General features: G+C 43.1%; 1 protein-coding gene across 3 annotated transcripts in view; it reads right to left on the bottom strand.

The window, feature by feature from the left end:
* Sfmbt2 (Scm like with four mbt domains 2) overlaps nt 1-27,910 on the bottom strand; it is a 189,197-nt gene that overhangs the window by 24,855 nt on the left and 136,432 nt on the right. For 2 of the 3 annotated variants that reach the window (XM_052727429.1, XM_052727430.1), the window contains exons 12-16: nt 24,250-24,363; nt 22,400-22,442; nt 20,532-20,602; nt 17,763-17,905; nt 6,890-6,999 (exon numbers count right to left, since the gene is read on the bottom strand). In XM_052727429.1, coding sequence (XP_052583389.1) covers nt 6,890-6,999; nt 17,763-17,905; nt 20,532-20,602; nt 22,400-22,442; nt 24,250-24,363 — 481 coding nt within the window. The remainder of the gene's footprint in view (nt 1-6,889; nt 7,000-17,762; nt 17,906-20,531; nt 20,603-22,399; nt 22,443-24,249; nt 24,364-27,910) is intronic. The other variant, XM_052727431.1, reaches the window with a different exon arrangement.

The following is a 27,910-nucleotide window of genomic DNA, read 5'->3' on the forward strand; positions in this document are numbered from 1 at the left end:
GAACACGGTATATCCCCAGGTTTGTGGGAAACAGAGAATATAAATGTTTTACAGGTACATTTTTCCCTTATAAGTTTCATCTTTTCCCTGTTTGTGGCCCTACAGCTCTGCTTGAAAGACCTTGATATCAAGAATCTTAAAGTCTCTTTGAAATAAAAAATGAAATAACATGACACACAAAGAGCAGGGGAAATGTGAAAACCAGGTCAGATGCCAAACTGTGTAAGGGGAACTCGGAGACAAAGCATGTCCATTTGGAAACCCTGCAGCGACAAGGTGCATGAAGAGACATGGAGAGTGCAGGGCTGCTTCCTGTGGCCAAGTGGAAAGCCATTTATCTCCCTCCCTACTCCGGCGGATTCAGTGGAGACAGGAGCCTTTCCTTTTGTCTTATTATCTTTTAAAATTGGCACACAAAGTAATGGGCTTCATTACAACAATCACACATACATATGTCATTGTATTGTCTTATAATCAAGCGTGTGCTTTACTAAAATCTCCCATAATTAGGAAAAGCTCATCTAAATGCACCAAAATGAGAATTAAACCACAGCCAAATAATGATGGCTTTCTTTCACATGTCTATCAGGATTCCATGGTGGTGGAGGGACTGGGGAAGAAGAGTAGTGTCTGGGTAGAGCGCTGTAACCTGACAAGACACTGTTCCTCCAGACTCTGGCTGCCCCAACTCTGAGGGCAGGATGCTGCAGGCACACAGAACCAGCCATGGCTCCTTTAGGGTTTGCCTCAACTGTCCAAAGCTGCCTTGCTTTGGCTTTTTCCAGGACAGCTCCCATCTAACCATTGACTGTGGAGGAAAAGGCTTGGTGATTGGGCTCAGGACAATCAAGATGGCCTCTTTAGTCCCAGAGCTGCTCATGAGCCACCAATGACAGGTATCCCTGAAAGTCACCAACCATCTGCCAAATCTTACACCTCCCCTCCCTACCAAAGGTGCTAGTGTCTTCAACACAATCCATCCAGGAGGCAATAGTCCTGGGATAGGGGAGACTGCAGTGGGGTAGTGGTGAGGAGGCTGTTTGCTTGTGGGACTAAAGATATGGGGAGGGTGGGAGGGAGGGAGAGAGGATACTGAAGTGACTGAAGTGACGTTGGCATCTGATCAAATAATATACTGTAGTTAGCAAGTGCAGGTGTGACGGCTGATATGCATGGTCAAGTCATTGTCAACTGGATTCAAATCAACTAGAAGACACTGCCCCGGATATGTCTGTGAGGATGTTTCCAGAGAGGCTAAAGAAAGAAGGCCCACAGTGAGTACAGATGGTACCATCCTGTGGGCTATGGTCCTGAACAAAAAAGGGGAAGGAGGGAAGCCAGCTGAGACCAGCGTTCATCTCCCTGCTTTCCTACCATAGATCGAGGGTGACCAGTTGTCTCACGTCCAGCCACCACAGCTAGAGCGCACTTTCCACCATGATGGACTGCCCTTGGGTTGTGAGCCAAAGCAAGCCCTCCCTGCCTAAAGTTGCTTCTTACTGTGTATTTACAGCAGGCTTCCTGCTGTCAGAGGCAGGGAGCTGCAAATGGGATTGAAAGGCCAGGGCGATGCTGGCATGGTGGGCTGGAATGGGAATCTGGATTTACTGCTATACTTGTCCTGGAGATGCTATCTTCAGAAAAGCCACAGGCACCTCTGGCTGGCATCTGAGAACTTGAGCAAGAGGGTTGACTCCTCCAGCCCAACACAAAGCAGTTTCCAGAGTCTAGCAAGAAAGCAAGAGCCTGGCACCAACACTGTACAGCCGAGGTACAGAAAGCCACTCCTACAATCTTATCACTTTGAAACCCCAGTTTCCAGATGTAACAACCACTGTGATACACACACACACACACACACACACACACACACACACACACACACACACACCACACAGTGACACACACACTGTGACACACACACATACACACACACACACACACCACACAGTGACACACACACTGTGACACAGACTGTGACATACACATACGCATATGCTCTGTGATACACACACACTACTGTGGTTGAAACCCATGACCCCAAGCTCATTAATCAAGCATCTCTCTGAGCTACATCGCTGACTCATTGACTAATAACACTCCACTCACATCCCCAGTGCAGTAAGCTCCTCAATTAGGCAGTCACTGGCTTTGAGGTCAATCTCAGGTCTATTTCCAGGAGCACAAATTGTCCTCCTCTGAGTCAGGTAAACAGAAACTAACAAATGAGCACACACACACACACACACACACACACACACACACACACACACACGCACACAATCTGTTCCAGTGAACATCTCTGTTTGGGAATCCTTTCTCACACAAGTCCCCCAGGATGGTGCACTATTACATCCTTCTGTTCACAACACAGAAAGAAGCCTGTGAAATGGCTAAGCGGAGAGGAGGCCAGGAAGTAAGGATCACAAAAGCAGCCCCTGCCTGTGGGAGAGGTGAGCACTCCACAGTTAACACAACTCACAGCAAAACAAGGTCTGACTTAGCCTTGCTGCCCCTGGCCACATGACAACCAAGTGAGACAAAGCGGCAACAAGAGCCTGGAAAAGAAAAACCTGTAGACCTTCTCCCCGGCTTCCCTAACACAGGCTCAAAGTCATTCAAAGAAGAGGTAAAATATGAAGAAACTTTAGGATGCATTGAAAACATTTCAATTGTTTTAGATCCCCCTAAAGGAGAGAGTAAAATTTTTTTTCTCATCTTAAAATTCAGAATAATGCAGGTAGCTTGGAATATTTACATTTATCTGAAGGAAACTGTTCCATTAAAAAACAGTTTCAACAAATAATGTCAGAATGCTCTTTCACTTTGTCAGTACAGGCAGTCCAGCTTTCAGACAATGACAAGCCACACTTCCTACAGTGCTCCAAACCCTGCAACCATTTCCTTAGTAGTGTGAAAGGTGTAACTGATGGAAAAGGAAGGAAAATACCAATAGACTACTGTATGTGATGATGCTGGGTTCCATTTTATTTTACTATTTTATTTACAGGTAAAAATCTTCTGAAAGGCAAATTTATCTTGTCAGGAAAAATATCTATTTATTCTTTGAAGAAAACGCCATCCCCCAATAAAAGAAGAAGAAGAAAAAAAAAACAATGAATGAGGGAGGGAGACACTTTTCTCTGTGGTACAGTCACTGGCAAGTTGTTCATATTCTGTAAAAGCTTCTTACCCATGAACCTTTAAACAACACTTATGAAACTCACTGGGTCATGATGCAAGAGGAGGGTCAGGAGGAGGAGAATCAGGAGGAGGAGGACCAGGAGGAGGAGAATCAGGAGGAGGAGGACCAGGAGGAGGAGGACCAGGAGGAGGAGAATCAGGAGAAGGAGGAGCAGGAGGAGGAGGAGCAGGAGGAGGAGGACCAGGAGGAGGAGAATCAGGAGGAGGAGAATCAGGAGGAGGAGAATCAGGAGGAGGAGGACCAGGAGGAGGAGGACCAGGAGGAGGAGAATCAGGAGAAGGAGGAGCAGGAGGAGGAGGACCAGGAGGAGGAGCAGGAGGAGGAGGAGCAGGAGGAGGAGGAGGATCAGAAAGCGGAGGATCAGGAGGAGGAGGACTAAGAGGAGGAGGACCAGGAAGAGGAGGATCAGGAGGAGGAGGACCAGGAGGAGGAGGACCAGGAGGAGGAGGACCAGGAGGGCCAGGAGCATCAGGGGGAGGAGGACCAAAAGGAGGAGATATAGTGGAAAGGCAACTAGTTGGGAAGAACGGGATCCGTGGAGTGGGTTGGAGATAAATGAGGGAATAAAGGAGAATAGAATCAAAATTCCTTACATACATGAAGAAAAATATCCTAATAAAATTAGTTATTATATGTAATTCATAAATGTTAATAAAGACATTAAACAACAACAACAACAAAACAGTGAGCAATCACAACAAACAGTTCCCTGAGGGCTATCACAGGCCTCGACTCCTGCAGACACTGCCAACACTACAGTTCAGCTCAGACAGTAAAGACAGCTACAGTCTCAAATGTCAGGTCTAACCTCTGCTAAGTTAATTCATTCACAATGAAGACCACTCCCGCCTGTCAGTACGGAGGAAGAAGCTGGCTCCCTCTCCAGTCTCTTCTCATTTGCATAGAGAAAGAAAAGCACAGCCAAGTTGTCAGGATCTGGAAAGTTGTCGTTTGCCATGAGAAGGAGAGGTGGCACGACCCACAGACCTGCCACCGGCAGGTTCCTGCTGACTGTAGCTGTCATCATTAGCAGCTGCTCAGAAGGAATGCTGTGATCAGGCAAGGAGAAAGCCCGTGCAGGCAGGCGTTTCCTCCCGAGAAGATGCTGGGTAAGGCTTTGCTGAGGACCTCCCTGCCATTCTCGATAGAAGAGGTAATCTGTTGCCTTTGTAATTGAGCAGGATGGAAAGCAAGGTGTCGGTTTCAATTCTACCCGGCTGAATTTAATAAAAGCTCCCATCGACTCAGCGACATGAAAATAAGTGCAAACATTTGCAAAATGAACTCTTCCTGTCATGGAATAGTTTCTGGCTGATTTAGGGAGAGCAGGGCTTTTAATGAGACTTGAGATGTTTGTGTTCTGGTTATTTCCGTAGCTGTTAGGTGCCTCTGGGTTATAGTGAATGGTACAGAAAAATCCAAAAGTGAGAAGAAAGGATTTCTCTGCACAAATACTTGCTGGAGTCTTCTGGCATCAGCTTAATAGGACTCTAGAAACAATGCTGTTATGGCAGATGACCCCCCCTTGTAGAACATAGAATATGGAATACTAAGAGGGAAAAAAAAACTTGCTTTGTTCCTTCTGCGCTATGGGTGAAGCTCCTGTAAGAGTTTCTTGGGATGATGGCATGTAATTTTGCCCATCACTGGCTTTCAGCGTTGTAAAAATAAGCCCTCTCCTTATTGTCCTTTATTCCCTTCCCCTTGTGATTGGACAGGGCATTGTTAGACTGTAAATGGCTTTCATGGAATTGAAGATAACAGGGCTGATCTAAAGAGACACCAGGGATGCTGAGTAGGTAGCTGACCATAAACTGTTCACTAGCCCCATACATGGTGCCAGAAAAAGTTATTAACAGAGGAAACTCTACTGGCCATACAAATCATGCACGAGGTACTGGCTTCCATCCCCATAGCTTAAACTGGATGTGTTGGTGCATACCTGTAATGTCAGCCCTTGGGCCGTGCGAGCAAGAGGATCAGAAGTCCAAAGTCATCCTTAGCTATCTGTACGGCATATGGAAACCCACAGAAGAGCAACAGCCTTCTCAGACACTAAGTAACATTCGGCATGAAGTTCCCCTGAGAAAGGGGCCTTTTCCTATGGTCTCCTCTATAACCAAGAGCAAGTGTGTCAATGGCCCTGCTCTCCTTTTCAGAGATGGAGAAATGCAAAGCGAGCCAGGTGTGCTGACACATGCCTCCAACCCCATCTACTCAAGAAGCTGAGGCAGGAGGATTGAAAGCTCAAGGTCTCCCAAGAAACCTAGCAATGCACGGCCAGTCTGGGTAACTTAGTGAGACTTGCCACCAACTAAAATTTAAAAAGCGAGGTTGACTAACAGAGGCCCTGGCTTTGAAAACCCCTTCCCACAAAAAAAAAAAAGAAAAGAAATAAAAGAAATAAAAAAGAAAGACGTCGAGTGAAGCAAACTTAACACCTTCCCAATTTCCAAATAAAAGAAAGTCAGCCAATATGGGAGCCCAGAATTCTTTGCCATTTTATTAATGCAAGCCAAAGAGATGTATCAGTTTCTTCTATCTCTAGCTTTCTCCATCCCAAAGCAGAGAACTTTTTATGTGGAAGGAACAGGTCACAATAGCAAATATTGAGGACTATTACCAAACATCCTGCAGTGATGCCAGGGAGCATCGCTGCCTCTACGTCTTCTCATTTCTAATAAATCATGTGTTGGCTTATAAACACAGGTTTTTTTCTGAATGTTTAGCAATTAAAATGTATTATTATTACTTAAGGGGCTGGGGAGATGACTCAGTCAGTAAAAGCCTTGCCTTGCAAGCACAAGGACCTGGGTTCAAGCCCTAAAACCCATGCAAAGAAGCCAGATAAGGTGATGTATGCCTGTAATCCTCAAGCTGGGGATCAGGAAAGAGGAAGATGTCTGGGGCTTGTGGTTCCGCCAGCATCGCCTACATGGCAAACTCTATGAAAATGAGAGACCCTGTCTCAAAAGTGTTCTTTGGCCTTCATACATATTTGCATAATATACGCACACACATACATCTGCACATATACAATGCACACATATACATAAAAACACACATGCATAAAATATTGGTTAAGCAAATCTGCATTTCATGTTAGCAATCTTAACGCTTAAGGCAGCTCAATATAGCAGAAATGTCACTGTTACAGTTTGGATGTGAAATGTCCCTCTAAAGTCCATTTATTAAACATCTGGTCCTTAGTTGACAGTTCTATGTTAGGAGGTGGCAGAGACTTTAGAAGGGGGTACCAAGCTGGCACAAATAGGGCACTGGGGAAGTGTCTTGGAAGATTATACCTAATCACCTCATCCCTCTTCTCCCTTGGCTTCTTGTCCACTTGTGATGTAAATAACTCTGCCACACTGTCCCATTACCACGATATTCTGTCTCAACATATACCTAGAAATGGAGCCGACTGAGCATGGGCTGAACTCCTTGAAGCCATGAGGAAAAAAATCTTGGAGCCCTGAAGTTGCTTTTATTAAGTATTTCATTATGGAGATAACAAAAACTAATCCAGACAGTAAGTCTACATGTAGCACATGGAGGTGTGATACAACAGACCTTCAGCTTGTTTCTATTTGTCTGGGCAATATCAAATCAAGAAGTGAGATGTTTCAAAACAGCAAGGGAAATATTACAAATCCTTCGTTTCCCAGAATTGAAAATACTTACTTTGCCTTGAGTGTCTCCTCCTGAATATTCCAGTGTGGATCCTCCACCAGTTGCAGTTCTCTCAATACCCTCCCAGGCTTGTAGGCGGCATTGATGATCATGCTAAGAATCTGTTGGGAGAAAGATACAAAATCAGCCACAACTGTGCCCATTCCTGTTGATTTTGACAAGAATGTGTTGAAAACCACGCTGTTGACAAGAGGTTTCCGCCTTACATCTCATTAAGCGAAGGGCTCTGATGAAGTCTAATAGAGCACTGAGGCAATATGGAACTAACTCACCAATCAGAAAACACAAATCCTAGCCACCCTGGCTTGGAAATTCAAAACTGCTCACTAGCGGGAGTGCCTGATGCTCCAGAACTCATCAGTTCATTATTCTCCAACTGGATGCTTCTTCACTAGGGTCCTGAGACTTTCATTCTGTTTTTAAAGACCTATGTTGGGGTCTGGAAAGACGGCTCAGTGGTTCAGACCAGGTAGTGCTCTTGCAGAGGACTTGTATATGGTTCCCAGTGCCCATGCCTAGCAGGTCACAACTGCCTGCACTTCCCACTCTAAGGATCCAACACCCTCTTCCAAATTCCACAAATGTCTGTACTCATGTGCATATCCCCTCAATACAACTAATTAAACATAAACATTAATCTTGTACTTCTTTGTGTAACCAATGAAGAAAACAATATGTTTGGGTTAACACTGTGGGAGACTTCAGATACCTGTAAGAAGTGTAAGGAATTCCTGAAAGCTAATAATGCCTCAACTTAATGGACATTTAATTTGATAGTGTTCTTGGGTGTGTGTTTTAAGCAGTAGCCTGGAGCATTTAACATTATCCAATATCATATATTTTCAAATAACACGCTCAATTCCAAATCTGAAGTCCAAGAAAATAATCATGTGGCGATTGCCTATAGCAAAGTACCCAGAACGACCAGGTATTTCTATACTAAGGGTCAACGGAGCAGATTCTAGAGAAGAGAGGTGTTCCTAGCAATTCTCAGCGTACCTATTTACTAAAACAGTCAAGGGACTTAGACCTCTGGGCACTGGCCTCTCACTAAGCAAGCCATGATTTCCTCATTTTTGTGTTTTGGAGACAGCATCTCATGCAGCCAAAGCTGACTTCTAACTCTGATCACCCTGCTTCTACCTCTCAAGTGCCGGAACTCCAGGAATGTGTCACCACGCCTGCATGATTAACTCAGCATTCACAAGCTCTGCCAAACTCCACGTTCCTGATACCCAGCTACATCAACAGTATGAAGAAGTAAACAGGAAATCAAGTGGTAAATTCCACAAAGTGGCCCCCTGTGGCAGTTCCATGGGATGCTAGGAATACAGACAGGTACCACCCCCTTCTCAAGTTTACCTAAGTCCAGAAAAGGTGTAAATAGTCACATCAGGCTGAGGGCACAGACTGCATGTGTGGTGGCCACATAGGACAGACAGTGAGAAAAACAGTTCCAAGATGGGAGATTGAGAAAAATAGTTCCAAGATGGAGATAAGTACTGCTGCCGCCATGCCTACTTGGGTAGAAATCAGTCAACATAAAGGAGTTGACATTAGGAAAATATTGCCTGGGATGGATATAACCTGATAACCTCTGAAAACAATGAAGCTTTCAGAGATAGGGTTGTGGCTTCATTGGCAAAGTGCTTGCCACACAAATTTGAGGATCTGAATTCAAGTCCCAGTACCTGCATAAAAAGTCAGGAAGATATCCAAAGTCGACTTCCGGTCACCAGGTATACTCAAACGCATATACACACACATCTTCCCATACATGTATACAAACATGACCATTTACACCTCCCAAAAGAGAGAGACAAATTGCATTAAACAGTTAGTATGCAACCCACTTTGTCCTAGATGGCACTGGGCTTTGTTCCAATGGCCCAGACTATCTCCAACAAGAGGCACACTTGAACCCAGGGGTTCAAATGGAACAGCAAGGCAATACAAGCTGTTGTGGTATGTTTTGTTTTCTGCTTTTAAAACAATCATCTGATTTTTCTGTTTGCCATCAGTACAATTTAAAAACTGAGTTTAAAAATAAATCTAATTAGAGCTGGCCGCAGTAACATGTAAAGTATTTATCATTAGGCAATAACATTTCAGTTCATTCTTTTCATTGTGACTAGCAGAGAAAACCCCAGAGCTACGTTGTCATTTGCTGCATATCAGAATGCATTTTGTGACTGTGAATAGAATCAGAACATGCCTTCCAGAGTTCAATTCAGCCTAGAAACAAGCAGCAATTAAATTTGAAAAAGCACCCAATATAGATTTTTTTTCTCATGGCTTTTCCCAATACCAACCCATTTGTCTTCAAATTCAACAAGGGTTCTAGAATGCTAGTGTGCTGATATGCACAGTGGCTGTGTCCATGACTGCTGAAGAAAATACAACTACCCCATGAAAAGAACTACATGGGGACTGGGGAAACTTCTCAGTGGTTAAGGAGATAGCCAGACAGTATGAGGAACTGAGTTTGGTCTCAGAACCCATATAAATGCTAGTTAGGGGCGGCGGCCCACCTGTGATCCCAGCCTCATAAGGCAGAAATAGGAGATCCCAGAGCAAGCTGGCTAGCCTGACTAGCCATATGATAAGGGTTTGACTGAGATGTGCTGTCTCTATGAATACAGTAGAAGATGACACCTCAGGCCTCCAAATGCATTCACACCCCTCCAGGTGCATGCCAGCACATACGCAAATATGCATAGATGCATATGCACAGTACACACAAGCACACAAATGGAAGAATAAGAACTAAGTAGATAGTTATTGTCACTAGGCAGAGTTAAACCAAATGACTTTGCCTTGCAAACTATCAGAATACAATTCAGTATGTTCTCCATAAGAGATTAGAAATAGCATAAAGCCCACCCTCAGCTAAGGACACTGTCAACCAAAGATGTCTGAGTAACTCCAAAAGAAAATCCACACCACAAAGCAATGGCTCACTGCATCCTTTGGAGTTTGGGATGCTGAAAACATACTGCCATAAGCAAGTTCCTCTCTAATGGGTTATGGGAGAAAAGCAATGACCTCTCTAGTTGGATACATCTGGGATCAAATCTCAGTTAGATCCCTGTGAAGCTACAGGCCTTTGGACAAAATGACTTGCTCCATTTGTATGTAGAGTACTTTCATTTACCTGGTCATTTTCCCTATGGCTGCTACCACATTGAGCTCAGCCTCTGTGACCCTGCAGGGACGGCTCCTGACACTGTTGGTCCCCTGCTTATTTGGTTTCTGCCACATTAGCTAGGAACTGTAGAAAGTCCTCTTAAGGGCTGTCCACTTCTCTTGCAATGAATTGGATCTGTAAGGTCCCTAAAGGCCCAGTTGGTACAGGCTCGGTCCCAATGCCAGGCACTGAAAGGTACCAGGATCTTTAGGTCACTAGGAATGTGTCCTGGAGTGGGATGAAGGAATCCTAGCCCTGTCTTCTTTCTCTTTATCAGTTCACAGCATGGAGATGAATAGCTTTCCTCCACCAAGTACTCCCTGCCATGATGAACTATCTCGTCAAAGATCCCAAAGTAACTGGACCAACTGGATCATGGCTGGAACCTCAGCAACTCTGAGCCCAAACATTCTTTTTTCTTTTAATAAACTGATGGTCTCAGGTATGCTACAGTAATGAAATATGACAATACCCACATAGCCCATTCTTTTTCTCTCTCAGGTCAACTTTCCAAAAGTCCCTTCACAGAAACCTCTTTTGAGTACCCTCCACATAAGACCACTTTCCTTTCCTCATAATCAGCCCTCTCCCTTATCACTATACTGTCAATCTAAGCAGACAGAAAGCAGGGGCACCATGCCACCACATTCTCTGTGGCTAGACTGTGACTGGCACTAGCAAGTGTCTGATCGATTTTTTAAATTTTGTTCAGTAAATTTCAATATGTAACCAGAAGCTAGCGCACTGAAAATTAATGACAAGAATCTATCTGATGCCATACAGTAGGGTGAATGGGGGTTCAGGAAGGAGATAGCTTTGGTTTTGGATTGTTGTTGATACAAAGTCCTTCTCTATGGTACAATAAGAAAGTTCATAAAGTGTATCATGTCTTCCATGTGGGAAAACAATAGAGAATGCCACAAGAGCAAAAGCAGCTTGCATTATTCTTTAGTTGTGCTTTGCAGACATTACCAGGTATCCCACAAACACCGGCATCACAAGCCAGACACATGCATTATCATGGACACGATCACCCAAGCCTGTTGCATTATTTTTAATGGGTTGATGTTCAACATTAACTTCCGGCAGTAGCAGCAAAAGCACAGCAGAACACCTTCAAGAGGCATGTGTGCCTCCTCCGCCTTTGATTCTGATGACTGCCTTACCTGGGATTCAGTGACACAAGGCTTTAGCTCTGTCCAGTGTTACTGGGGGAAGCCATTACTATCGAGATTCACAATGGGTTACTAAGAATGAGTGAATGTTGAACACTTAGCCGAAATGGGACATCTATAGTGCAATCTCCAAGGCTCAAGTAGCACTGTGTAAGAAGGGACAGAAAGAATCTAGGAGCTGGAGGAAAGGGGAGTGCTGTGGAACGCTGTCTTCTGGGAATGACACACCATTGCACTCTTTAACACTTAGCAGCTATGGTCACCTGAATAAGTCTGCATAAGTCTGGGAAGAGAATATTCCAGATAGAGTAGAGGGGTATGTAAGAGGCTTTTCCCTTCCCTGAGGATTTATGGGTTAGTTAGGGGTTGCTGAGAGAAGATTCATTTTCTTCAGTGGTGCAGCTATGGGTAAGGTGCCCATGCTCCTTTAAACTACCACTCACCCACATTACTATAAGGAACCCTAATTCATTGGTCAAAAACTATTGAAGTAGAAGGAACTAGTTGACAAGAGGAAGGTGTCAGTACAGAGGGGATGGACTAGATGGACATATTCAGGGGTGAATATGATCAAAATACAATACATTTACATATGAAAAGGTCACAATAAAATCCATTATTATTAACAGATGCCGGTTTGAGCTACTGGCGGGTTCCTAGCGTGCGAGCTCCACCTGCCGTAAGGCGGGAATGAGACCTCTGCAAGTGGCACATTAAGCTGCGTGGTGGATTTAGCCTTTGCTAGTACAAAACAAAAAGAGAGGTTTCTGGGCTACACGCTGCTTTGATAGATGCATAGACCCACGAAAGCTCCCAGAGCTGGTGGTAAACATACCACTGCCATGTTGGGAAGCTGAAGTGGGTGGAGCCAGCAGCCACAGCGCCAGCGCTGTTTCAGGCTTAGAAGGCTGCAGTTTAAAGCAATAGGCTCAAGCTAATATAAAAAATAAGCCACGTAAAGATGGCTACCACACAGAGAATCTGGATTATGTTCTCTTTGATATTCATAACTGAAGAAAAACATTTGATTACAAAAGCTGTTAAGTTATGCCAAAATGTATATTTTAAAGGTACCTTGACTTCAAAATTTGGATGTAAGGATATGCTGCTTTGGAAAGGAGGCTCTGCTTTTGTTTCCACAGAAAGCCAGAGGCTATGGATTTGTTGCAGATTAAGATACATCAGGTTTGACCAGCCAAGACCACCTGAAAGGCCTCCGATGACACCATGGCCCAGATGATTCAACATCCAGAACCGTTTCAAGGCAACTGGCTCAGACGATACACCCTCATGGACTACTCCATAATCCTAAAATATTCTTTGTGTCCCCATAAGATACAGCGCCCCCCTCCAGCAGGAAGTAGTAAGAAAAGCTACGCCCAAATTCCCAAATATACCAAGCTGACTTTGGAGATGTGTAAAGGTTAAAACCTCCTTTTTAAGAAAACAAAAGGGGAAGTGCTGTGGGATGGTCTATATGTCAAATGTGTTGCTGATTGGTCAATGAATAAATCACTGATTGGCCAGTGGCCAGGCAGGAAGTATAGGTGGGACTAACAGAGAGGAGAATTCTGGGAAGCGGAAGGCTGAGAGAGACACTGCCAGCCACCATGATGAGAAACAGCATGTGAAGATGCTGGAAGCCACGAGCCACGTGGCAAGGTATAGATTAATAGAAATCGATTAATTTAAGCTGTAAGAACAGTTATCAAGAAGCCTGCCACGGCCATACAGTTTGTAACCAATATAAGTCTCTGTGTTTACTTGGTCAGGTCTGAGCGGCTGTGGGACTGGCAGGTGACAGAGATTTGTCCTGACTGTGGGCCAGGCAGGAAAACTTTAGCTACAAACAGATGCTAATAAAAAACTAATAATTAATATAAGACCATCCCTGTTACTTAAATGCCAACTTCTGCCTGTTTCACTGATGAACATGACTTAACAGTCATCTTCATTTGCCATCAGCTCCACAAATAGACTGCTATCTGCCTTCACACATTAGGAATGGATAGATGATAAATAATGAGACAGATACAAGTATTTGATAGATAATAATGATGGTAATAGAAGGTAGACAGATACTGTGATAGATGGTAAATAGGTAGACATATAGATATAAATAAGTAGCTGTAAATATATAATAGATTCATGATGATGATATATAATAGATGATAGATGATGAGGAGGAAGAGAGATGATAAGTGAGACAGATATAATAATCATAATGCAGCTAGATGATGGTTGGATAAATAGATGGACAGGCTGACAGGTGCTAACAAACAAAGACTAATTAAAGATATAGATAACAGACAGGTATAGATGGTGGCAGAGAGACAAATTGATGGACAGGTACAGAGGTTGGATACTAAAAGACAGATAATACAAATAATAATAGGTGGATAAATAGGCAGGTGGCAGACACTGAGATGTGGGTACACAGGTGAACGTGGAGATAATTGAGTAGGTGAACTAAGATAGTATGGAGCAGGGTTATATCTGTATTTCTTTAATCAGAAACAGGATGACCATCTTGGTGGACCTGATATGTATTATCACACTCAGTCTCTTGACCAGACTCATGCCTAAAAGTCTCGTGGCTTCTCCAGCAACCTCAACTCACTAGAATAGAAAGTCACACAGCAAGGAAGTGATACACTCAGGGAGGCTCATCACCTCCAAGGAAGTGATACACCATGGAGGCTTATCACATCCAAAAGTTTCCTACAGGTACAAGCTCTGTGAACCTTTCTCCTAAGAATTAGCTAGCAGCAGAAAAAGAAGAGGGAAGACAAGATTGTGATATTTTCGCGTTCTAGTAGACATTTACAATATGTCGGCTTTTCCTCTATTTATTTATTTTTTTTTCTTTATCTCTACAGTCCAGGCTGCCAAAGAAGAGAGGCCACACCTGTGTAGAGCTTATGCAATCACAGAGTGACAGCCAGCTGAATACATCCTAAATGATGTGGAGAGCATGGAAAGGGACCCCCGGAGTCTCTCCATTTGAAATGACTTGTTTCTCTTTTTGTTAAACACAGGGGTTTCACCCTGGCAGATATTCTAAGGCAAATGCCTTCTAAGAGAAAACATAGAGAACCAAACCTCCATGTGCCACCCTGGGATTCTATCATCACAGCCTGCTGAGTTTCCTTAAAGACAAAGGAACAATTATTCGCCACATTGAGTATTTTCAGAGTCATTTCTGCCGGCAACACCTGGCTGGTACTCTCTCATTTCATCATCACAGGTTGAGATACTCATCCCAGGACACACTGACCTGAGTTAGCAGATGAAACACTCTGTTTCTCTAGTTTCATGTCCCTGCTGGCTGGCTCTCCCTTTAATATGAGGATGTGCACACCCCAGGAACACACTGCATATAAACCAAATGCAACAGGTAGACCAGGTGATTCACAGGATGGCACAAGATACTAACAGACTTAGAATAATACTACATAAAATGGTTGTCTATCTGTCAGGGACCTTGGCACACTGGAGAAGACAGCAAGTTAGAATGATATGTTATAATGGATGGTCCCAACTGGCAATGATTTGACCGAGCATGCAGGTTTATGACAAATGTCATCACTATTATCTGTCCCTGATAATTCTACAATGCCCATAAAATGGCCCAGCATATAAGGAGTCATCATAAGACTTGACTTGATCCCTAACACTAGAAGGTCAAGACCCACTCCAGGTCCCAAGTTTAGTTTTAGATGGTGTTGGGAGTTGAATGGACTCTGGCTCCAGCTTAATTAAATCTATCTCCTCTCAATACCATCTCTGAAGTCAAGGTCAGTCATACATTGCTTTCCAAATCTCTACAAAGCCCTCCCAAGTCTAATACCCAGAAAACAAGTTGATGCATGCTTTAGCCACCACTTTCTAGAAGCTTCCTTTTCTCCAACATATAGACTCCCTTACACATATCTCAGAACCCCTCTCCTCAGCTTGCAGCTAGCCTTTCCAAATACCAGTCTTGCATCTGCCTACAGACACTATCTACTTAGAGCAGACCAGCCACAGAGAAAACAACGCCCGTTTCATATTTTCTGAAGATACAAAAGTGTTTAAATTTCCAATACTGCCGATGGCCCGGAAAAGCAAGGCATCTGTCTCTGCTTCAATTACCTCGTTCTCTTTAAGCAAAATGAAATTTGAAGCCATGCAGAGGCTCTGGCACCAAAGGAAGAGCATTAGCATAAATATTGGTTTGGTGGAACTTACATTTTTCTTCCACTCACAGAACTGAGGCGCTTGCTTTTTATTTATTTATTTTTCCTTCCATCTTGCTGCGCATATTTTTAACCATCAGCAAAAATCAACTTTTGTCATCAGAAAAATGCTTCTGGCTAGGCTTTTAAATTTGGTAGCTGGCAAGTTATCAGAAAATGATTGGGAATAACCACTTTTGACTTGAAAAACAAAATCATTTAGTCAAGTAAGATAGCCAGCCCCTAAAGAGAGAATGAAGCCAAGCTCTTGTTGTTGGTTAACGTGGCTGGCAGATGATAGAGAATCTCACGTTAGCAACCAGAACCTGCCATGTGAATCAGGCTTGCAGGCGCCCGCAAAGAAACTAGATTAGTCACTGTATTTCTGTCAGGTTTGGCATTCCTGACCTGTCACTCAATACCGGGCACTAATACAGGCAAACAACCTATGCCACTTTAGCCACAGTCCAATCATGTCAGCCTGCTGGCACTCTGCGAAATCCCCACGACCCAGGCTTCACATTCAAACTGCTTGGAATACCAAGAAAGCTACTCCCACATAGTTTCCTCTGAGCTCCTTGGTGCTACCTAACAGTGAAGCACCAGACAACCCTGAATCCTCTTGGGTTTTAGTCTTAAAACATAACACACTCTTTTATACCTATTGGTTAACCACAGCCTAGTGTCCTCTGCTCCAGCCAGACCTGGCCTGTTTGCCAGAATCTTCCCCAGATGCCCACCCATACTGTACAGTTGAGGTTCTTTACCTCTGTCAAGCCAAATGTCGCCGGACATATCTTAGTCCTCCCACCCCCCTTCCCTCTGCTCTCAGAAAACTGTGCTCCCATCTCTCTTTAGACTACACCTACAATTATTTAGCTTTGGATCATATAATTTTCCCAAAACCGAATGGGAAAATCAGATAGACAGAAGGCTGAGGGCTGGGTTTGATCCAGTGGTTCAAATAGCGATAGCACCCGGCTCCTAGCAGCTGCCTGGTAAACAACTGGTCAGTGGGTAAATTCTGTAGCCACAGAATTGTGCTCTGAAGAGCATTCATCCTAGCAGCGCAGCAATAAAAAGGTCATAGTGATACCATTTTTCTTAGAGAGAGCCCTGGTATGTGCAGGGTGAGAGCAGAGAGTTCCTAGAAGAGTCCAGAAACTATTCTATTATCCCAGTGAGTCACCAGATACCCCCTGAAGTTGGACCAATAAGACGCAGTAGAAGCAGGGCTAGAGAGATGACTCAGTGGTCAAGAGTACTGGCTGTTTTTCCAAAGGAGCTGGGTTGAGCCAGGTTCAATTCCCGGTACCCACATGGTAATTCACAACTCTCTGTAACTCTAGTTCAGACATTCTCACACATGCAGGCTAACCACCAATGCACACAAAAAATTAATAAAATGAAGTTTGTTTATGCCAGGCAGTGGTGGTACACACCTTTAATCTGAGTACTCGGGAGGCAGAGGAAGGCAGATCTCTGTGAGTTTGAGGCCATTCTGGTCTACAAGTAGAGTTCCAGGACAGCCAGAGCTATTACACAAGAAAACCCTGTCTCAAAAAACAAACGAACAAACAAAAATGCAGTAGAAGGACTTCCAGTGTCCATTTACTTCCTCGTGGTTAGCCTCTACAGTAGGTCACCTCCCCAGATTGGAAGGAAATGGGACCGCAAAGATGCCATGTGGGCTGGGTTGGCAGCTCAGCTGGTAAAATGCAGGAGGCCCTGGATTAGATACCATCACTACATAAAAACTTGGGTGGTGGTGTATACCTGCAATTCCAGCATTTGGGTGGTGGAGGGAGGGACATAAGAAATTCTAGGTCACCACTGGATAGATAGTGAGTTCAAGGCCAGCCTGGAATATATGAAACCCTGTCTTTAAAAAGGCAGAGAAGGAAAAGAAAAGATGCCAGCCACTCTTTCCTGCCTATGAGGTCCCTTGGCTGTCCAAGGTACCTTCTTCCTTGAAAAGCTTGAACTATTTGGCCCTGAGTGCTCACTCGACATCCTCATTCTCCTGTCCTCCTAGAACATTTGATTTAAATACATCACAACATATCTCCCTCATTCATGGGGGAGAGCATGTTGATTAGACTGTGAGTCTTTTATGGTAAAGATGTCGCTTTTTCATCTTTGAATCTCTAGTGTTCCACCCCCAGAGATGAGAGGTGCTTTGCTGGATGTGAACTAAACTGAATCGACTCAAGGGATCAGACATCTCCTTTGGAAACTGAACACAGTGTAAAGCTCTTGTGAGAACAGTTCAGATGATGTCTTACCTCTTTAAGCACCAGCACACACTTGCCAGGCCCCACTGACTGAGGTAGCTCTGCAATCCTCCCTTTGTTCAGGAACGGGCCTGAGAAACACCTATGGTTGACAAAGAGCTGTGGACAGCAGTACTTCCCATTGACAGTGCCTGCTGGGAGAGAAGAGCGACAGGGTGGATGCTGGGGATTGCTATATCATGACTTATGGTGCTGTCAAGACCTGTGCTGGATTCAAAGATCTTGTCTTGACTGGTAGAGAATCTGGAGTAGGAAGGGGCTCTGAATGGTCCCTGCTTTCCAAGAGCTAGAGCTGTTATGATTCTAACTGGGCAGCTTGACTTGAGTTTCAAAGTATGACAGAGAAACGTGGTTTTCTCCTTTGAGAAAGGTGCCCTGTGTCCTAACACCAGCACATTGCCAGGTCTGTAAAAGTGTCTTAAGATACTTTTACACTTTTTAAAGATACTTTTACACTCTGCTTATTTTTCCCATTACGTCAACATAGACTTTTCTGTAAATTATATAGCATCCGAGATACAGAAAGAAGCAGACTATAACAATGACAAACCAGGAATTACTACACAGACCAAGGACAACCACCGTCATACAGATAAGATCCCCTGTATGTTCTACTCCAGCAACTCCCCTCATTGCCCTTAGAAAAGGGATTCTTGATCTTCCTAATGTTGCAACCCTTTATCACAGTCCCTCATGTGGTGACCCCCAACCATAAAAATATTTTCATTGCTACTTCATAACTGTAATTTTTCTGCTGTTATGATTCATAATGTAAATGTCTGATATGCAGGATACCTGGTATGTGACCCCTGTGAAAGGGTCGTTTGACCCCCCAAAGGGGTTGTGGCCCACAGGTTGAGAACCTCTGCCTTAGAAGTAACCATCACCCTGAAAGATGCTATTCATCACTCTCACACAAATTAATAAACTTTACTTCTCAACACATGGAAGTGTGCAGTAAGTGATATGCATCTGGGATATTCACAAAAACATCTCATGGATGGTTTTCTATCACATATTGTTAGCTTACTTAAGTTTCCTAGAGTCACAAGTCAATAAAACTATATCCAATTTGCCAACAAACTCAAAACATTCAGTTTTTACTTCTATACGTGAGTCACTCCTCTTATGGATACACCAGTTTATTTGTCGTTCCTCAGCTTTTCCTTAAGTCATCCAGTAATGACTTGAGGAATGTGTCTTCAAAAACCAACTTCTGCCTATGAGCAAGAGGGATTTGTGTAAGGACACAGTGGAACTGGCTTGTCCATCCATCTGCATAGCCACACTCTTAGTAAAGATGGCCACACTGCTCCCTACAGTGACAACCTGCTGACATTCCCAACAGCATCGTGTTAGAGCTGCTGATGTCCCACACCCAGGCCAACGAGGCATTGCCAGGCTTCTCCGCGTTGCCGATATGATGGAGAGAAAATGCACCTCACCATTGGCTTGAACTCCTATCCTTTCGGCACACTCAGCGGGGCATATTGGGTCTCTAGCTCTGTAGCCCAGACTGGTGTGGAACTCACAGCTCTTCTGCTATGGGCTCCCAAGTGCTGGAATAACAGCTGTGCAATACCACATCTGGCTTGATTAAAATTTGTTGGTGTTTATAAATACATAATGAAGTCCCTTTTTGGGCTAAGAGAACGACTCTCTGATGTCCTCACTCAGCTCTTACCCAAGATATGCCACAGAAACAGTGGTATTTCTTCAGAAATGCAACTATTTGTGTGAAGGTAATTTAACAGTTCAGAAAGGCTGGTTTCTTAAACTTAAGACCCAGTAGATAGGTAGGGATTTTACCCTGAATGTATGAAAAAGAGTAATATTACTGCAGTGGACTATAAAACAGTAGCTGATGTGGTTTTCCAAAAGAGCACTTTGAAATTTGAGTTTTGTACAACAAGCTGGATAATTAACTTCACAACTGAATTTCCTTATAATTTTTGGTAGTATTACCAAGACTTTTAGTTAAATGTTCATCTAGTCTATTTATAAAATTGTTCTCTTTACCACAGAAAGAACATCATCAGCTAACGGGAGTATTCATACCATGTATTCATAATCCTGGAATTCAAAGCAGATTTTGTTTGGTCAAGAACACAGAACCCCCAAGTCAAGTACCAGTTCGGGCAGACATATCTGTAGTCACATTTGGTGGTCCAATGGCAGTTCACAATTGTATCTCACAAAGATGTAACAGTGTGTTAATAAATCTATCAGTCACAATCAGCTTCTCAGACTCAGGTTTTCATGAATAAATCAACAGTGAGTGGAATGTAAGAGTCACTGGGGCAAAGGTGCCAGAGACAGTGACACATATTTGGAATCCCCATACTCAGTAGGATTGAGAGTTCAAGTTCATGGGCTTCATGGCAAGGCCATGTCTCAAAAGGGTCAAGTGGAACTGTGATAAAATGTCAAGAAAGGAATGCCCAATACTAATGCTCAATGTTTTCCCTTTCTTCACCATGTTCCATGACACAGAACGCCAATCTGATTTGTAATGGCCAAACAGCAAACAGATCCTTTTCCTGACGATTACAGGACCTGTCTACAGCTCTTAATCTAACAGCAGTAAAGATGAAGTACAACTTTAGCTATTAAAAATTTTAAAAAGGTATATCTGTTACTGAGTAGCAACTGAGGAAGAGAAAATAGGCTCAAAGCTGAGATGCAGTGACTGAAACACAAATGTCTCCAGTCACAACTACACAGTGGAATGAGATCGAGTCCTTCAAGGGGCCCATTTACCTGCAGTGTCCACATGAGGGAATAAGCAAAGGTCATGAGGTATTTTCTCAACAGGCACTGTGGATGACAATCTGTGGATATAGAAAATCAGCTATTACAGGGCACGGAAGAAAGGAGTGCATTGTGCAATCTTTTCATCACTTAAAATGACTATGCTGGAAATTCAAGATAAAAGTCATTGTAAGGTAGGCTGTGTGGACAAGAGGAGCACCAGTAAACTAAATAAGGAGGTCACTTTGGAAAATTGGTTTTCAAATCCATCTGATGACCCTAAAAAGTCTAGGGCGCAAGTGCCCCCGAGTGGCCAGCCCTGATCAATGAGTTTCTTCTGAACTTAGAATAATGTCTTCAATTACATTCTAGATACAACTGACATATAATTAATGTCAGACTTTTCCACTGTAATTGTCTAATTGAAAACAACCTTGAGGTGACTTTGGGCATCCTTACTCTGTGCCTGTGAGGGTCATGGCCATACTAAAAAGAAGACTCAAGAGGAAAAACTACAGACTGGCGATTGTTAAAATTTTAATTCTGGCTTGTTCTGTTAGAGTTCAGGTAAAAAGTTCATAAACAAATCCGTGTGTGTGTGTGTGTGTGTGTGTGTGTGTGTGTGTGTGTGTGTGCGCGCGCGCGCGCGCGCGCGCGCGCGCACGCACGCATAGTCTTACAGAAACATAGGAAAGCTGGGACACACAAGGGCTCATCTGTGCTGGCTGCATAGCAATCATGGTTTTTGAAAATTGACCTAAATGTCAAATAAACCACAGCAGATATCTTAAGATGGGGAGGGGTGCATCCTCCATGGCAGTGGATAACAGAGTGTGTGTGGTTCCTTGAGCCCACAGAACTGGCATCAGTTGGGAATTTGTCGAAATCCAGATTCTCAGACCACACCCCAGATAGCCTAAAGCAGAAATTGTGAGATGGGGCCCAGCAATCCATGTGAGGTGAGAGAACCATTAATCCATGAGCCGCAAATTAGGACTCAATCAAGAGTTCTTGTTAATCTATCTACTTCATGCTACGTAGACAAACTGGAGCCCAGTTACAAGCCTAACCCATGGCATTCAGTGATGATCGCACATAAAATATCCTCAAAGCCATTATCCTTAGTCAATTATTGGTGCAAGTATTTGTTTCATTTCTTTTATTTAATTGTAAGCCTGAATACACAAAAAGGTGCTCTTTTCGGTTAACTTTATAAACATATGTTTTTGTTCCTTAAGAAAACACAATCACTTCAGGTGGAAGGAACATTTGGATGTATTTTAAATACTTTATAATGCACAAAAGACTCACCAGAAGTTCCAACTTTTCAAATACACCCTGCCCACATGTACAACACTTTACCCTAAAGCACTCATTCCGCCAAAATTGCACATCATAACGGAAAAACCCACAATTTTTACATGAAACCAAATTTAATATTTTTTTAAAAACTCAAAAGTATTGTTTTTAAATGGGGATGTTAAGATGTCAAGGGGTAAAGCAGCTTCTCACATTCAGCCAGCTGCGTGACAGGGGGGTCAGGGTACTTAAGCCTTTTGCCTCTAGGCACTCAGGGTCAGCAAAACAGATCACCCATCTATAAACTACACTTGTCATATGAGGCCACCAAGAATCGGTACCAGAGACAGTAGTTTCTATCAGTGTGGAATAAAAAGTGAGAAATAACCATGGGGGCTGTAGAAGGCTTTGAGAGTGGACTCTGTATTTTGCACATAATAACTGCACAAGGAATAAAAGCTGTCACCATCGATGATGACATGCTTGTTAGCTAATGCCCCAAGAAACTCACACAGGCTCTTTATAGCTAATCATGCAGTTTGGGAGGGGAAAAAAGGGAAGAAGAAAAAAAAACATACTTTTTTTCCGGCTGTACAACTGCGACCTTTCTCTTCTTTTCTACTGTAAAACAGGAAAACAAAAGGAAAACGACATTGTTAGTGAGGCTAGTCCTTTTTTAATAGCTTAGTGTAAAAGTGCACCCTGTTTTATTTATTTAGAGACAGGGCCTCATTCAGGCTAGAACTGGATATGTACCTGCCAGCAACCTTGAATGTCTGATCCTCCAGGACCCACCTCCAAAGTGCTAGGATTACCTGGGTGCACCACCACACCCAGTTTGTGCAGTGCTGGGCCTGACTGAGCTCAGGCTTCAGTGCATGCTGGGTAGGTGGCCATGTAGGTATGCACTGTCCCAACAGAGCTGCTTCCCCAGCCCTCCTTATTTCTGAATAGGACAGGAATCATCTCTCTAAGCCTTTTCAGCCTCTAAATAATGAGGGTAGTTTTTTTTAGGACAAATCCTTAATTATTATTATTTTTTATTAAGATGAGTCCTGTGTCTATTCTTATAACTAAAAAGTTGCTGAAGTCAAGCCACAAATTTACATACTATCTACTAGCATAGATCAGATATGGTTTTATCAAATATGAAAATTTTGTAAGTACATTTAATCTTATCACTACACTGACTATTTAATGTTAAAGGTCACTTTTAATAAAGAAGATAAGGAGAACACATATTGTACTGCACATAAACACACATTAAGATAAATTGTTGCAAACTCAACAGAAATTGTGATAAGGTGAAGAATACTTCCAAAATAATACACGCCCAAGTCAACCTCAATGAAAAGAAAACGCTGAATTAGTGGGAGGGAAGCAGGCAGCTCGCAACGTGCGTGGTCAAATACTCAAATAAACCAGCAAATAATGATCTGGGGAGATGAGAACACTCTATGTCACTATTTCTTTGAAGACTTGTTTCATTTATAATTATGTAAGTGTGTCTATGTGGGGTTATGTATATGTGAGTCCAGTCAAGGGTGCCAGATCCCTTGGAACTGGAGTGAACCTGAAGGTGGTTTTGAGCTGCCTGATGTGGGTACTGGGAACCAAACTGAGCCATTTGTCTGACTCCAATATTTGCATTCATTCCGTACGCACACACTGTGCTGCAAAAGAGGCAAACTTGAACTCTTATCCCACCGAACTCTAATAGTTGCAGAAATCTGATTATCGTTAACAAATGCTATGATTGGCATAGTGGCACACGCCTTTAATCCCAACACTCAGGAGGCAGAGGCAGCTGGATCTCTGTGAGTTTGAGGCCAGCCTGGTCTACGTAATGAGTTCCAGGACACCCAAAGCTACATAGTGAGACCTTGTCTTAGAAAAAAATGCTGATGTTAGAAAATGAGGAATTATCTGAATCAAGACTGATTAACAACAAATACGTATATAAATCAAGCTAAGGACCTACCTTTTTATAAAGGTGATAATCATTTGTTAGAAATAAATATTAACAGAGGAAATGGAGAGATGGTCACTCACATGTACATATATCCGCACATAAATACATACATACACACAAAGTAAAAAATAACTGGGGTACATAGTTAGACCCTTTCTCAAAAACTGGGGGAAAAGAAAATTTAAAAAATATGATGGTTAATCTCTGCTTTCCCAAGTCAAAACAATGGATTACGTGGCCTCTTTTAATTTTCTCCTTACTGTCACCTATAAAATATGTCCAAATGTCTGTTTGATATCAGCACTTAAAGAATGATTGAGACAATAATAACATAGGCATTCTTTAGGACATCTAGGACCTTTATTTTCACAACCTCCTGTACCAACTCGCTCATTTATTCACCAAGATTGTGAACACTATGTGTTCAATCATCCCATCCCATTGGACAACACTTACAAACTGTTTTTTGTGGTGTAGTCAAAGGGTAAAAATTTGCTTCACACCAGCCCACGGGGAAGATATCCATGGAATCCATGTCCACAATGACCTCTGGGATTGGAGGCTGCAGACCTGCGTGGGGAAGAAACCAACATAATGGTTACTAAAAATAAACAGAAGGAAACACAACACACACACACACACACACACACACACACACACACACACACACACACACACACACACACACACACATGAGAGCATCCCTAAGACTCAGAGATGCATTCCTGAAAATGTTTTAAAAAAACGATAATAGTATAGAGGATGGCTTGTAGAGTGTGTAGTCTTAAGATGGGTACAAATGTTGAAATTAGTTAATGGTGAGAATCTGAGATATTTCAAATAAAACAGGAGTTTGGAAAAAAAGATATATATTGCCCTAAAAACGAGGAGGGAAGAAAGATGCTAGGAAAAATTGGATCAGAGCCAGATATGCTCAAAAAGGGACCAGATGTCCCCTTTCCTAAGAGTAGCTATGAAATTAAAGACATGTGGTACAACTTGTAAGCCACCGTGACAGAATTTGTTCCACACCAAGCAAAGAGTAACTGTCAACTAAATAAAAGCAAACTTTACAGCCAAAAGCAACAGCTATAGGGAAACCACTGTTTCGGAACAGACTAGAGATAAGGCGATTTCCTGAGAGGATGTGTTTGTCTCTCAGCTTTGACTGGAGTGACTCGTATATGTATGTGTATGTGTATGTGTATGTGTATGTGTATGTGTATGTGTATGTGTATGTGTATGTGTATGTGTATGTGTGTATTCAAGTTTGTGTATGTGCAGTTGCATGTGTGTGCAGGTGTGAGTGCACTCCCATGTGGAGTCCAAGAAGTCAACCTCCAGTGTCATTGGCCACACGCACCTGTACCTTAGTTTTTGAGATAGGGTCCCTGACCCTGAGATCCTAAGTAGGCTCACCAGTGACCCTCAGGCATTCACCTGTCTCTGCGTCCTTATGTTCCCCGCCCAAAGGTTAAATCCTAAGAGCTTATTCACCAGGCCAGGCAGCCTGGTCAAAATGGCGAGCTCCAGATTCTGTGAAAGACCATGTCTTGAGGAAATAGGATGGAAAGAAAGCAGAGGAAGGCACCGAAGTCCCTCCCTGCCATCTGCACAGGTACACACAGGCTGTGAATAGGATGAATGAAAGCATTTGGAGTATATGCATATGCCACACACATATATACCACAGCAAGGGGGGAAAGAGAAACAGAGAAGGAGGGAAGGAGGGAGGGAGGGAGAGAGACACACACAAATACACACACAGGGGGAGGGGGAGGGAGGGAAGGGAAGGGGGAGGGGGAGAGAGAGAGAGAGAGAGAGAGAGAGAGAGAGAGAGAGAGAGAGAAACAAACACATGCTCAAGTAAGCAATGTGGGTATCACCCAGGAAAATTTTTCCTGACCCCCATCTTTTAAACGCCATTCTGGATGGTGAGTAGCAATTGCTTATTTACTTTTATTAGCCTTATCAATTGCTGTGATTATCACAGAATTGTAGATACATCTGGCCAGATTCTAGATAACCTTTTAAGGGCAAGCTTATTATTTCCAAGCCTGGAGACCCAGCAGCTTTACGAAATGATGCATGTGTCCAGGACTCTCGCTCGCTTGTCGCTCCAGCACTGCTGGGATTACAGAAGCAAACCCAGAGGCTTCATCAAAGACTCAAGGCAGTATCTGTCACTGTGTATGTAAGCACAACACATGGCATGGAATTCTTGAAGGGACAAAAATATTTATGAAAAGAAAAGAAAACCTCCTTCTAGACAAGACCACACCTGAGCTCTGCCTTTGTCTCAGCTGCATCTCCTCAGCATCACTTTCACCCTCACACTTGTCTAGAAGTCCATCTCAAAACCCATTAGGAAGCAGACAGCCCCTCTACGGGAAAGTGTTGAAATAAGGTAGGGTATATTCAAGTGATGGAACACTCTGCGGCCATTTAAATACTTAATGTAATGATCTCCAATGATGTGTCGTGGAGTGAGAAAAGACAGGCTGAGCCTGTGAGTGTAAAGCACATGACGCTGTTTTCAAGGGGTGAAGACATGTCTAGTTATGTATGCATAAAATAAATCTGAGAGTAAATGTGCACCAATACTAACGGTGGTATCCCCTGAGAGGAGACCAACAGTGAGATACTTTGTGAGTTCTGTACCTTTGTGGATGTTCTCTTTTACACACAGCTTCCACAATCTCCAGCATAGTCAAGAAGAAAAGAAGGGTTTTGTGCATAAATGTTGTCTTGCCATCAAGTTCGAATTAATAAAATGCAAGTTACCGCACAAGAAAAGAAAATGAAACCATAAACAAACCACTGCTACAAGAACTTTGGTAGTCCTGACGTAAATTTACAAGCATCTGAATTTGTAGGAATCATATAGGAACCTTAGAGACAATTTTCCATCTCCAGTAACCTTTGCCCTCCCATAACGGATCCAAAGACTCTGTCTGCCTGTGGGATTGCTAGAACTTTACACTGCAGCTCAATCTAGTCAACGGCACAGGCTACCTCAACAGAGATGGTGACCTGTTTAAACCTAGAAACGTTGGGATGGCACAGGTAGATGGCTTGGCGCAACGCAATCCTGCCAAGGTCCCAAAGATATGCAATTACGTCACTTCCAACACGCCATGAGAGAGAGAAAGCACAGGTGAATTAGAGAGTGGAGATGCTATGGGGTACCACAGGGAAGAGAGATGCGAGGGGAGAGAGCCTCAGGGCCAAGCACGATACAAGTAATGATTTTCATTTACTTCAGTAACAGAATTGTTGGTGCAACTTCTTCATCTTGCTTACACGCTGGGATGGGGAAAAGGTAAGAGGTGTTTAAGGGAACAACTTCACTTTGGTTCATGTTCTTAGGCAAAGTTAAAGGCCACAGCAAATGTGGACAGTCTCCAAGACGAGATAAAGAGAGACAACGTAAGATGAGGGAAGTGCCACCAGAACCAGGTGATGGATGGAGCCCCGGCTTTGACCTGCCATGCTTGTCCCCTTTGCCATGTCAATGAACAAAGGAGCCTTTGGAGCATCTCTTTGTCAGCCTTGGAGCCAGACTCCTAAGGAATAAAGAGAGAACAGAATTGTGGCCAGCAAGGAAAAATAATAAATAAAAAGGTCAGAGGAAATACACAGTCTGAAAGAAAATGGTACAAATGGAACTGAAGAGGCGCGCACGTGTGCATGAGTGTGTGTGTGCGTATGTGTGTATGCATACATGCATATGTACCTGTGTGTGTGCACGTGTGTATATGCATATATGTGTATAAGTGTTTGTGTGTGTGTCTGTGTGTATGCATGCATGCATGCATATGTGTACCTGTTCCTGTATGTGTGTGTATACATAGAGGGAAACACATTCCACAGGGAAGACATTCATAGTTCTTACTACAGGCCAGCTCTTTTCCATGAGTTTAGTTCACAATAATCCTGAAAACTAGGGGCTTTTCCCAACAATCCTGGAAAAAAAAAAACAGGGACTTTTCTATCTCCATTTTCAAGACAAGTGACCTGAGGTACGGAAAAGCAGTAACTAGAGAGTGTAACAAGATGTGGGACTTACATCTGGGACTTCAGAAGTGTTCACTTCCTAATTTCATTTTATTAGGGG

Source organism: Peromyscus californicus, unplaced genomic scaffold (genome assembly GCF_007827085.1).
Source record: "Peromyscus californicus insignis strain IS unplaced genomic scaffold, ASM782708v3 Scaffold_8__1_contigs__length_139910024, whole genome shotgun sequence".
Lineage (NCBI taxonomy): Eukaryota > Metazoa > Chordata > Mammalia > Rodentia > Cricetidae > Peromyscus > Peromyscus californicus.